This window comes from Macadamia integrifolia, chromosome 3 (assembly GCF_013358625.1).
Source record: "Macadamia integrifolia cultivar HAES 741 chromosome 3, SCU_Mint_v3, whole genome shotgun sequence".
NCBI lineage: Eukaryota > Viridiplantae > Streptophyta > Magnoliopsida > Proteales > Proteaceae > Macadamia > Macadamia integrifolia.
Genome location: NC_056559.1, coordinates 7740597 through 7754079, shown reverse-complemented (window position 1 = coordinate 7754079; position 13483 = coordinate 7740597). Strand labels below are relative to the sequence as shown.

Genomic DNA, 13483 nt, shown 5'->3' with positions numbered 1-13483 from the left:
TCTCTCTCTCTCTCTCTCTCTCTCTCTCTCTCTCTCTCTCTCTCACACACACACACACACACAATGTACCATTAAAAAAATATATATGTTTACCCTTTTAATTTGGTGTAGAAAGAAGTTAGAAGAATTCAATTAATAATGAACATTAGTCATATATTATGGCCAATAATTAGGAATGAAAGAACCATAAATCATGCAAATACAAGGCATGTTATGTTATTTCCATGTGTTTGCTTTGCATTTTAATGGATTTGTTTATGATTGGAGGGCACCAAAATGACCCCACCTTGACACCTCAGGGAAAAATAAAAAAGGAATACTTTCTCCCAAGGGTAAGGGCTGCCACATCTTTTTTCGTTTTCAACTTTTTTTCATGAAATTTGTTTTCCACTTTGAATCGAATAAGAATACTCCAGGGAGCTGCTTCCTAACGTGAAGAGATCAAACAAAGCTTTCCTTAAATTACAACTCTATCCTTTTTTTTTGTATTGTAACAATTTCTTCTCAAACCCGTGTTCCTTCTCTCTGATCCTTCTAATTCCCCATTTTAATTAATGCCTTTAAAATAGAAACTTTTACTCTGTAGTCCCCATTAAGCCCATGTTTTTGTTCATTAATATCAACGGCAGAGATAGGTCAACAAGAAAGGTAGAGGCCTGGTAACTTCAGGCTTAGCTCTCTTTGGTTTGATTTCTATTTGCATTTATTTGACTTATTTATATTTTTACAAGTGTTTAATATAATTTATAGCACTTAATTCTTTTTATAAAAAATTAGAATAAATCACAAATTACTCTCAAGCTATTTGTGATTTGTGGCTATAAATCATTTATGTTGATTTTTACTACCTTAAATAAACATGTGTGTTAAACTATTCAAAACCAGTGGTAAATATGAAATTTCAGTATGTTTTATACTTTTTCAATAAAAAACACCAAATCCTATCATCTCTCTCACTCGAAGCTCAAAGCGCAAAGTTGAAAGTGAAAGCTAAAACCTATTTTTTCATTATATAATCTATTTTAAATAGTTTCCAAACGAATACTATTTGTAGTCCATAATTTATTGTCACAAATAATTTCTAAAAAATAGTTAATAAATACAAATAGAAATCAAAAGAGAATCTTAATAAGTGCTCATCCAAAAAAAAACCCACATGGGCCACCATTCCGGAGACGGATACGTGTAGGTCATTCATTGTTACCACTTGGAAGATCAATGTAGTGTAGTCATAAAAAAATCTAGAAGGTAGGACATGCTCCCCAAATCACTTGCAAAGTCCTTTACATATAAAAAAGCAAAAAGAATAGCAGCAGAGAATGGTCTCAATTTTTCTTCCCTAAGCACTATATATATATGTATTCCCACTCTAAAGCTTTCCATCCCATCAGGAATCCAGGGTCCAGGGCCCAGTCTCCAGACTGGTATGGTTCCCAGTAAAATTATTTCTGAATGAGATGTGATGAGATGCAGATGCATATAGCCAGTTACTGATCTTTGGTGTTATTTTTATTTTTTATTTTTATTCATAAAAAAGGCTTTTAGTTATAGATTTATATTTTTTATACAGGTTGCGTTCAATAAAGAAAATAAAGAGCAGTGTTTAGAAACCAGTATATATTGCTGGCATCCTCTACCCAAAGATCTAATCTGCTTCTAATATCCAACTTTCCAGCATATATATTCTCCATCGGTTTATAGAGCTTGGGAGCCCATGAGCAGAATGTCGAGAACATCTTACTCCATCACCAATAAATCTGCTTTGATGGAAATCAGAACCTCTCCTCCTCCAATCCTTGAAGAGGATGATAAGAAATATCAGATACTCCATTTCAGTCATCCACAGCATACCCTATTGCAAATCACCCTTCCCTCTCTCTTTACCTGCATGGGTTGCAAAGAATTCGGTGCAGGCAACAGGTTCAAGTGTCTCCAATGTGATTTTGAGCTGCATGAGTTCTGTGCTATGGCTCCCCCATCTTTAAAGAGTCACTCACTCCACAGCCAACACTCTCTGATCTTCTTCACTAAACCAGGTGAGCTAGATCTCTTTTGTTTGTACACTAACCTATCATGGATCCAGTTTTCTTAACCCTAATCAATGTTTCTGATTCAGTTAAAGGTGGAAATTTGCGATCAAGCTGTGATGTATGCAGCAAGAGTATAAAAGGATACGCTTTTCGTTGTAGTACATGTAATTTCTCGATGCATCCTTGTTGTGCTCAGCTTTCCTGGGAAATGAACTTTCCGGTGCATGCTCACAACCTCAAACTCTTATCATCCACCATGTCAGCAACTGGAGACTCGGATTTTTTCTGTTATGAGTGTAAAAGGAAGCGATCCGGCCGGGTTTACAGATGTGGGGTTTGTGATCATTACCACCTCCATGCTGTTTGTGCTAAGAATATGGTAAATGGTCTATATGTTAATGGCATCAAGGCCCCTGAAAATCCTAGCAAGTTTGGGAAAGTAGTTGGTGTTGCATCTCATGTGATATTAGGGCTTGTTGGAGGGTTGCTTGAGAGTATTGGTGAAGGGGTTGGAGAAGCTTTATTTGATACTATGCGATGAAAAGAAGAAGAAGAAGAAGAAGAAGAAATTATTATAGAATATGAAAACTAAGTAGTTTGTTGTGAATTATTTGTGGTGTTTGTCAAGTGTTGATTGCTATTAGTTCATTGTAAATTATGATTTACCTAATGATGATCATGTTTCATTAAGAACTGCTTTTTGTACTAATGCATAGAGTAATTTTTGGTTCTTGTACAATTAATTTTCCATTTTTTTGGTAATTAGAGATTCATGTACAAATAATCACTATGCTTGATTCTTTGGTTAGCTAGATAGAGAATTAGATAAGTAGCTTAAGGTTATTTGGAAGAGAATTTAGATAATTGATTCAATAATCTAACTAGGTCTTGAAAGCACATTAATTATCCTTAAATCTTGATATAGACAGGGTCTTCTTATCCATCATTAAGTAGTACGGGGTCTGGAAATATATTTTACATGAAAAATCATTTCTTTATGTTTGGTTGTAAGAAAAATACAAATATTTTCTTTAAAAAAATATATATATTTTGCAAAAAAAAAAAATCGTATATTTCGCTTCACCTACCTTTCCCATTTACCTTGCAACCAAAGGGAGCCAGCATGTGGCTTCTCTCGAGGGGATAAAGTGCTAACTGGACTGAGTGGGTACTCCTATTGATGTTGTTTAAATATTGGGCCTTAGTTTGAAGCCCAACATTTTTATTTGAAAAACAAGCAATCTCTCTCTCTCTCTCTCTCTCTCTCTGTGCGTTGAGGGGTTGGGACAAGCAAGGCGTTCAGTGTTTTGGCAGTTGGAATACAATTGGGCTGTCTTTGAATAGATAGAAGTCGATCTGGGAAAAAGTTAAATGACAAATAAGTGGGCTGGGCTTGACCTCTATCATCGAACATAGAAAGACCAACCTAGTTGGAAGCTTGGGCTTAAGTTTCATTGCTGTAGCCCAGCAGCACTTGCCTTCTTTCTAGCTTCATTTGGGCTCGGTTCCTGGTGACCCGCATTTTTGGGATTGGCGATGAGAATTAAGATTGTAAAGGTTCATTATAAAATCTCAAGGGTAGCTTGTGTCAATCGGTCGGGCCGGGCCTGGCAGGCTTATGTCCTTGGACCATGACCTACCTATTTAAGAAATGGGTTGGTCTCGATCCTTGTCGTGTCAAGCTCGGTCGGGTTTCAGACTTTAATTGGGCCTTAAATTGGATAATGTACCAATAAAGCCTTAAACGTGGGTCTTTACTTTCCTTAGATTTAAGATACTTTAATTTATTTTGTTAAATCATCAACAATTTGAAAATATATTACACTTAATTACAGTCAATAATTGATAAAAAAAAAAAATATCAACATATTTCTCTATTCTATCCCCAAAAAAAAAAAAAAAAAATCAAAATACATATATAAACGGTCAGGTTAAACGCGTCGGTCCGAGTCAGGCTTGTAAACTGTTCGGGCCAATCGGGAGGCTCATCAGGCTTGCCCCTTGCACCGTGTACTACCTATTTATAAATGGGCTAGGCTTAGGCCCAACATGTTTATTAATCGAGCCACTCCAAGGCAGGCCATAAACATGTTGGGCTCGATCGGGCCTATCGGTGCAGACTTGAAATTGACACCCCTACCCACAACCATGTCTTTGCTTTACACTCATTCTTACTATCTTAATTACGTCTGATTTGATTGAGGAAGTGTGTTCTAGACCTCCAACAACATGGATCTTCGATAATGGGGGTGTCAACATGATGACTCACTGTTTGATGAAAAGATTCTCTTTCATCCTTGGTGACAAAAACTTCCACCTTATTTTAGTGTTGGGATTGAGTTCCCTGTCCCGCTGCCTAAGTATACATTAGCGTCTTCATATGTCTATCTCTCTCTTTCTATAATAGGGGTAGAAATGTCATTTCATAGGAGGGTCTAGTATTTGGATTGAGTTTCTTGTTCGGCTACATAGCATATGCTAGCAACTCCTATGTTTTTCTCACCTCCCACAATAACGGGCATAAATGTTATTTCATAGGAGGGGAAGAGAGAGACACAGGGAAGCATTAGCGTATGTTACGTGGTCTGGCATTGTTCTTTTGGTAGAAATGATGCAAATGATTAGTAACTTTCTCATTGGTGCATAACTAATATATTGATGGGGTAAAAGAACGATGCTTGGCTGCATCCTACTACACCTAGACACAAGATACTGTGTAAAGAAGCCCTTGCCCACTGGTTGGATGCCTATGCATGTTCTCTCATCACTAACCCAAATATTGACGTAGTGACGACGAAATTAGGCAGTGTCCTTTCTCCCTATATTGATTATGCTAAACCATGCCTTTGATATATTGTATTAACTTATGGTATGTAATGCATGCATGTGTATTGTCTAACATGAGTGGTTATATATATTGTACTAGTTTACCGGGTTTGGGTGGATTTCTGGTTCCCTAAGGCTGTGTTTGGTAGCCAAGAGAAGAAAAAAAAAAAAAAAAATACAAAAATTATACTTTTTTCTTGGTTTAAAAATTTATCTTTGTGCTTGGTATGTCCTCATCCAAGAGAAGATTCAATTTTTGAATTTCAAAATTCCCAAGTGAAGTTTTATTTTGCTCCCAAAAAAAAATCTTGCAAAAAACACAAGAAAACATGAGAAAATATAAAAAAATTTATTTTCTTCTCTTCTAATGATAACCAAACATACATACATTTTTTTATTTTCTTACCATTTCTTTTCTTTTCCTTTCTTTTCTAGTGGCTACCAAACACAGCCTAAGGCACCAAGCCAAGCCTAACCAAACTCAACCCAACTTCAGATTTTTATTTTTCAGCCCAAGCCCAAACCCAGCTTAAAAGGACAAGCCTAAACTTGGGTTTTCTTGATTGGGCTGGGCTGGTTCTAGTAAACCTACCGAGGTGCCCACTAACCTCTTTTTCTTTTTGAGAAAATCTTAAAATTTTATTGTTTATTTATGGATAAAATGGAACGAGTCGATTCCAATCAATCCAAAATTGGATCAGAATCGCCAGTGACCGATCCTATTTACTTAAACATTGCTTCATATGAAATATTCAATTGGAAAAAGTGAAAAGGGAAAGGAAAAAGAACTGGCATGTCTCGTATTTCACAAACTAACCGGATTTAGGATTTATACCTTTACTTTTCCCCATAAAGGCCGTTCCTAGACATCTTTGTTTTCTTTTCTCCCAAGGGTGAAGGAGGGAGGAGACCTAAATTTAATTCTCCTTGCAATCAAACATAATCTAAAATATGAGTTTATCCCATCAATTCATATAATTCTCTCAGCAGAATTCCTCTTGGATTGTGAAAAACCAATTTCTAATTATTGATCTATACTCTGAAATCCCTACTGTAGAAACCAAACAATTTATTTAATAACTATGGTTCACACACAAACACCAACCGGATCTCAAAAATAGTTCTTCACACTCTTGCAAACCACCACTGACTTGGAAAAAAATAAAAATAAGACAATAAAATATGTTATTGCCATTTATACAAACAAAGACACATCAGAGCCAAAACCTAGAAGCCCACATATAAGTATAAACCCACCCATTCAGTTGGATATTAAAGCCCCAACTACAGCACCTATTATAACCGTAGGATCTCCAAGAATTGCTGAGATTATAACACGAACTGCACCAGCAGCAATCTGGCAACACTTCTTTACCTTCCCACCTTTCCCCCTATGATGATGGCTTTGCAAAGTTCCTTTAAGACTTGGGATTCTAGTCTGCAACTCCCTTACCTTGTTCTTGTCCACATTAAGATACATAGCTTGCCAACTCTCCATAAGCAACTCCTTCACACAAGACACATGAAGGTTATAGTTCTTACACTCAGACCTATAAGACCAACCAGGACCTTTCCCACCACAACAATGACAAGAACTTGAAAGCTTAAGGCACAGATACAAGTTGTGTTTCCCATCATCTAGGACTTGTGGGAGGTTTGCACAACATGGGTGAAGATCAAAACCACACTTGTTGCAGTGATACACAAACCCTAACACATCATTCCTGCAAGCATCACATATCCTCATGACATTGCCTGGTGGTCTTTCATAGAACCTGAATTCACATTTCTTGTAGAAGGGGTGAGTAGTACTGATAGGAGGCGCCACGGCGCAGGCCTTGTGTAGGTCAAATTCGCATTGCTCGCACTTGTATTTGAGGCCAATGCCAGCTTCCTTGCACCCATCGCAGTTGAAGGGGACTTCTGTGTACTGGAGCTTCAGTTTGTGTTGTGGGTGACTAGAGTGAAAGATCTCCTTATCGATCTTCATGGTGGGTTTTTGTCAGATTTCTGTTTTGGAGAGGCTTGAGGGTGGAGACTGGAGACTCGAGAGGTTTATTTATAACTTACAAGAAGAGTGTTAAGATTAAGACTGTTCCGTGTTTGGGAATGATCAGTTGGAAAAAGTGGTTTGCTAACAATCTTGTACGCATCTACTTTGCTTAATGAGTTAGACAAGAGAAGTAACTTTGGTAAATAAGAAAAGGTTGAGTAAAGGATTCAAATACACCATTGTTGGAATCTGAGACCAAAAGGGGATACTGGAGTTTGTTTGAGCCTAGGCCTAGTTGATCAAATTTTTAACTTCCCAAATCCTAATGGTGAACTGATCTTGTTTTAATTAATGTGTTTATCTTTGGAATAAACGTATTAGATCATATCTGACATGTTCTAAATATAAATTAGGCTGGCACTTCTAAGTTAATCCTAACCCAACTGTTTCAGAGAGGAGGCGGAGGGGTGGGTACAATTAAACCTTTAAATTAGGCTGGTAATTCTAACTAAATCCTGATCCAATTGTTTTAGAGAGGAAAGGGTTGGGGGAGGGTAGAAAAAGGAAACATGGGTTTTCCTGATCTACAGGTGGCTAGACAAGTCTGATACCTTGTTAAATATAGTGGGATAGGTGATAGTCCATAAAATACCACTTCAGAGTTCAACACAAAAGCTTAAGCTATCAATTGGAGATGACTAGAGGATATATGAAGATATCATAGGTCACTTGCTTAACTGATTTGGGACCATATATACCTTTAAATTAGTCAGACAATTCTAAGTAAGTCCTGATCCAACTGTTTTAGAGAGAAAGGGGGTGGGGAGGGTAGAAAAATGAAACATGGGTTTTCCCGTCATTCTACAGGTGGCGAGACAACTCTGATACCTTGTTAATTATAGTGGGATAAGTGATAGACTAAGAAATACCACTTCAGAGTTCAATATAGAAGCTTAAGCTGATTTGAGACTATATATACCTCTGTAACTCCCAACATCGGTCATAACATCCTCAGCTCAACCCATCATGAATGAACTAATGAACCCTGCACAAATCCATTTTATAGTAACAAGAATCATTAATGACTAATTCTGTTTGGGTGTGTGGTGTGTTTTTGTTTTTTTTTTTTCCTTCAGTAATTCCTTCAGTAATTAAACATTTCTAAGTTTATTTACAAATGATTATTGGTTAAATGCTGCAAATGAAACTGGCTGCCGACCCCTAAGATTGAAAAGCCAAAGCTTCTCCATGTGAAGGTTATTGACCTAGTCTAGCTAGTGGTCAAACAGTACTAAGATTCAAAATATTATTATCTTTATCTTTTTTTTTTTATAAGATTTACTTTCTTTTTTTGGGGAGGGTGAATTTACAAGATCACTTGACAGAGAGAATTAGAGACTAAAGATGACCTTGACAGAGGGGACGTTGGATGCATTGGATGGACCCAACAACACTGATCTTAAGGATAGTGTCCGTTGAAGAAAAGCAACAAAAAGAATACTGTGACCAAGGAAAAATAAAGAAAAAGTAACATCCTGGATTATTGAACATATGGGAGCTTTTCTGTTTTTTGGTAAAGCAACATATGGAAGCTTCGGCAACAATAAATAAGAGAATCGAATCTCCATTAGTGTACTAGTTCTTAAATTTAATTCATAAGGAGATGCTCTTTATTTTGGAATTTGGACATCATCAAGCTTGTATTAATCTACTTTGATGACTTATGTTTAGGATAGGGTTCCTCTCCATAGAACCCAACGATCAGAGAGTGATCTCACGATTAGGGTGACCTCGGAGACACGTGCACGGGTCCTCCCAGCCGTGGGATCACTATCTAGTCCTTGGGCTCTATGGAGATGAAACGAATCCTATGTTCACCTAGTTGAATCCGGATCAAGTTCACATACGAGAACAATTTCTTACGTCCCTGCATGGTCTTTGGATTTGGAATCTATTAAATGAAGAGAGAGAAAGTAGATTCCAAATCCATGGACCAGTGACGTACGAGATTGTTCTCATACGTGAACTTGATCTGGTTTCCACCTAGTTTGGGGTCTTGCTTGCTTGCTTGCTAAATCACACAATCGATCACCCCTTAGATGAGGTTGGTCTATTAGGTGAACTTATTTCTATCTCAATGGTATATAAAGACATTAACCCGTCAATCTTTTTGCATGAATCCTCGCGCTTGTCCTTGCTTGGAATCTCTATGTAGCCGATCCCATTAAATTAAAATAAAGTTTTACATGTTATTATTGTTGTTATTGGTATATAAAGACACATGAAAGATTCTAGCTAGAAAACGATATGGAACTGTACCTCTATAACTCCCAATATGCCAATATCTCACAGGGCACGATAATTAACACTACTAAGGCCACTATCGTCTAGTTAACAATGCTAGGCTGGATTTTTTCTGGGCCAGATCCAGACCAACCACTCGGCCAAAGTCCAGACAAACTAAAGTCGGGCGCCAACGAGGCCAACCTGAATTCTATATTTCAACACACAAAGTTTAATTGGGTGAACATTTTTCTACACCATAGGCCTCCTCCTTCTAGTTCAAGGTCCGAAAGACCCCCCTTGATTTTGACACTCATTCCATCACAATGGGGCATATTACAAGGCAGAACTTAGACTGGGCCGAGACTAATGCAGCCCAAGATTGAAAGTTCACTCCCGACTGTTTGAACTGGGATGGGCTGGATGTGGGCTCTGGTTGGCCTAGTCCTAATATTGGCTTCTGCCCAACGCAGATGATCTGTTAAGGCTCAGTTTGTTTAAATGAGAGTATTTCTATTGTAATTTAAGAGAAAATTACATTATCTGGATTGTTTACTGAATAGGAAAATAAATATTTACGATTCATATATGCAATAAATCAATAAGGCTGGGTTTGGTTGCAAGGGAAAAGGGAAGGGAAGGAATTTTTTTTTCCCTTTTGAGTTGTTTGGTTGCAACAGAAGTGAAGTGATATCGTGACCGTCGTTCAGATCTCCATACCATGTCTTAAGCAAAACCCCACTGTTCCTCACCAACGCACAAGAAGGATACATGCGGCCGTTGGAGTCCGCCAGCAATCCGTTGTACCGATCAATTGGACGTTTGACAAGGTCGATCAAATTCAACGTGATATCTGGTTGGAACCTTTTCTTCTGTGACCAATCGCAGAGGGATTTTCGAAATTCCAACCAAATTCCGTAATACTTCGGAGATCATAGCTGGAATGATAGTCTGCCAATAGAGGAAGTCACCGCCCGAAAGTTAAGGTAATTAGATTTCTCCCAAGATGAGAAAGAATGGTATGATCCCGAGTTGCCAAAGTTCCCTTATAGTAACTGTTCGATAATCGTTAATGTCAATTGCTGCAAATTGAAGAAGCGTTGAATTCAATCTCGTCACTGATTGTTCCGATGAGATATGATTATCCAGCTGAAGACAATTGAAGCTCCGGTGAATCACAGTTCTCCAACTCAACGTGAAGACAATCCCAATTAGAAACAATAGACTGAAGAGTGTGCGAAAAGCCCTTTTCATCATAGTAGCAGAGAAGATCCTTCAAGCCAACATTAACCATCCAAAGCTCCTAAAGAAAGGAAACAAAAAATATTGAAAAGAAAGGGAAAGGCCATCCTTGGTTCCACGGGTTTTATTTTTTCTTCCTATTTCGGTTGGGAAATAAAAATGAAAATTTTAATATATATATATATATAGAGAGAGAGAGAGAGAGAGAGAGAATTTTTTTTTTTACATGCATGTAAAATATATTTCCCTTGCAATCAAACATCTAAATTTATTTTTTCTGGGAAAAAAATTTCACTTCACCTCAAAAATTTGCATTCCCCTGGCAACCAAACAAAGCCTAAACAGCTTTTCACCCTCTCAAACAAATCACAACCAAGCACTGACTTGCTTGCCCATACAAAAGTGCAAAAACAAGCCAAACAAAATTATTAAAAATTAAAAAAAGAAAAATTTATATATTATTGGTGCTTCCCTTCATTTGGGCATGAAAGCCCCAACAACAGCAACTATCATAGCAGTAGGGTCCCCAAGAATTGCTGCAACTATAATACCAACTGCTGCAGTAGCAATTTTCTTGCAAACCTTCCATACCTTATTCCCACCAGTACTCTTCCTCTCATCGTTCCTCTGCAACGTCCCTTTATGTTTTGGAATTTTCATGATCTCCAACTCCCTCACCTCCTTCTTGTTCTCCTTAATAATTTCTTCTTTCTTCTGAGACTCATTAGCTTCCCAACTCTCCATGAACCAGCTCTTCACGCAGGATACATGATAGTTGTACTTCTTACACTCAGACCTATACGACAAACCAGAACCTTTTTTACCACATTTATCACAAGATCTGGAGAGCTTGTGGTACAGATATAATTTGTGCTCCTTACAGTCTAGGACTTGTGGGAGGTTTGCACAACATGGGTGAAGATCTCTACCGGACCCATTGCAGTGGTAAACAAATCCTAACACGTCCTTCATGCAGGCATCACATACCCTCTTCTTCATACCAGGAGGCTGCTCATGGAACCTGAATTCACATTTCTTACAGAAGATGTGAGTAGTACAGACAGGAGGCGCCGTGGCACATGCCTTGTGTAGGTTGAATTCGCATTGCTTGCATTCGTATTTGACGCCGATGCCGAGTTCCTTGCAGCCGCCTCAGTTGAAGGGGACTTGGCTGTAGCTTAGCTTGAGGTTGTGTTGTGGGTGACTGGAGTGAAAGATCTCCCTCTCCATCTTCAGCTAGTTGTGCTTAGGAGTCTGGACTAGATTCTTCGCTGGTAGATACTTTCTGGGTTTTCGTTATGGAGAGGCTTTTTCCCCTTCCCTATTTATAATCTCAGGAAAGGTAGGAAGGAGTCTTGTTCCTTTTTAGTCTAACCGCCTTATGGAACTTTAACTACAACTACCAGAGAGAGACGAGGAAGTTGGGGGAAAGGGAGTGGTGCAATCCTGTATTCCTGTGGCCATGGCCCACGGGTGTTTTGTTTTGTTTTGTCGTATACATAGTTAGCAAATTCGGATTCGAAAATTATTCAGGCGGAGAATTATTCAGAATAATTCGATTGATTAATTTAAGGATTCGGTCAAAAAAGCGGTCAAAAAAACTTATTGGGTTTTTTTTTATTGTTTTTTTTTTTTTTTTTTTTTTTTTTTTTTTTTTAAATACTATTTAAGTGGACCAAATAATTCGGTTTAATTCGGATTCGGTCCGAATTATTCGCGTTTTATATTCACTTTTGAAAATATCGTGAATTTTACCAAATCTTATTTTTAATTCGGATTCGGTCAGAATTTTTGATAAAATTCAGAAAAATTCGGTTCGGCCGAATAATTTGCGAATTATTCGGCCGAATTGATAACACTGCTCCAGACAGAGTCTAGCGTGGTTATGAGGAATAATGAGAGCAGATCAGGTCCTCGTATGAGAATGATTTTCGTATGGTGTTTGATCTACACTTGAACTCCACTTAAAATAAAAATCAATTGAAAAAAGAGAGAGATTAAATAGAATCCAAATGTGGATCAAACACCATGATTCTCGTACGAGGATTTGATCCGGATTCGAGGAACAAATGGAAATTCATCAATGCAAGTAAAGATCACACAAGTGTTGAAGTATTCACGTAGAAGCAGAGATGCTAGTATCAAACAGTCAGATATTTGGAAAGTGAAGGCTTCTTCGATAGGTTATATATTTCATGAATGGTGGAATCCCATGGGATGTCACCAGCGTCTAATAATGAGTCCGGTGAATTTTCATGTACGTGAATGTCTCTGGTACGTGGATATGGCATCTATTTTCTTTCTTCTTATTTAATAGATGTCATGTCCACGAATCAGGGATGTTTACGTACATTTATGTACGTGAAGATTCACCGCTCTCATAATTTAATCACCCCTTGTCGTAGAATATAAACAAAAGGAAATACACACACCGTCAATCAAATTTATCTTTCACGCCCACATCATTCATTAATCATACAAATAGGTCGTGGACCCACTACATCTGATCAATGACATTGCATGGTGGTGGCTTCTCAAGAAACAAATCTCAAAACGAATTCGATGATGATCTGGTCCATAATGAAACAGAGAAAAGGAGGGTAAAGCTAATTTGGTTATAATGATAGAACAACTAGATTCATGAAGACATTTTGAATAGCTTGTCTAGTGAGAGTGAGAGTGAGAGAGAGAGAGAGAGAGAGAGAGAGAGAGAGAGAGAGAATACTAGGATTGGAATATTTCATTGGGGAGGGTTCCCATGTCGTCAGTGTGGGGAAAAATCTCACACCACATCAATGACGGTGTAGGGAATGATATCATCTACATAGGATGTGCATAGTCTGACATTAGAAAGTACTAAGAAAAAAACCTCATGTGAGATGATGTATGGTACATTGGTCGCATGGGAAACTTCTAATCAAATTACTTGGAAAAAAAATGCTCCACTATAATACGTTTACTTCTATAGTTTTCGTGGTCTTGTCATACTGGGCCCGCAAATATTCATTGGTGATTGTTAGTCTTAAATCGATCGAAAATAGCAGTAAACTTGTGATGCATATTTAAAGATTTAATTTGTAAATTAAACAAAAAAGGAAAATATTTTATT

At 37.7% G+C, this 13483-nt stretch overlaps 3 protein-coding genes across 3 annotated transcripts in view; 1 reads left to right on the top strand and 2 right to left on the bottom strand.

Annotated features, from left to right (window-relative positions):
* Nucleotides 1-1528: 1528 nt before the first annotated feature.
* Nucleotides 1529-2610, top strand: LOC122073129. The gene is made up of 2 exons (XM_042637662.1): nucleotides 1529-2036; nucleotides 2117-2610. Exons 1-2 carry the CDS (start codon nucleotides 1715-1717, stop codon nucleotides 2569-2571), a joined length of 777 nt encoding a protein of 258 aa, XP_042493596.1. The 5' UTR covers nucleotides 1529-1714; the 3' UTR covers nucleotides 2572-2610.
* A 3298-nt stretch (nucleotides 2611-5908) lies between these two features.
* LOC122074774 lies at nucleotides 5909-6892 on the bottom strand. The gene has a single exon (XM_042639738.1). It carries the CDS (start codon nucleotides 6844-6846, stop codon nucleotides 6118-6120), a length of 729 nt encoding a protein of 242 aa, XP_042495672.1. The 5' UTR covers nucleotides 6847-6892; the 3' UTR covers nucleotides 5909-6117.
* Nucleotides 6893-10848: 3956 nt separating this feature from the next.
* The window catches only part of LOC122073771, a 37497-nt gene continuing 34862 nt past the window's right edge, over nucleotides 10849-13483 (bottom strand). The window contains exon 2 of the mRNA XM_042638399.1: nucleotides 10849-11395. Coding sequence (XP_042494333.1) covers nucleotides 10849-11395 — 547 coding nt within the window. The remainder of the gene's footprint in view (nucleotides 11396-13483) is intronic.

Coding starts and splice junctions, on each gene's coding strand:
- LOC122074774 (XM_042639738.1), bottom strand. CDS start 6,846: ATGAAGATCGATAAGGAGATCTTTCACTCTAGTCACCCACAACACAAA.
- LOC122073129 (XM_042637662.1), top strand. CDS start 1,715: ATGAGCAGAATGTCGAGAACATCTTACTCCATCACCAATAAATCTGCT. Junction 2,037..2,116: donor GATCTTCTTCACTAAACCAG/GTGAGCTAGATC, acceptor TTTCTGATTCAG/TTAAAGGTGGAAATTTGCGA.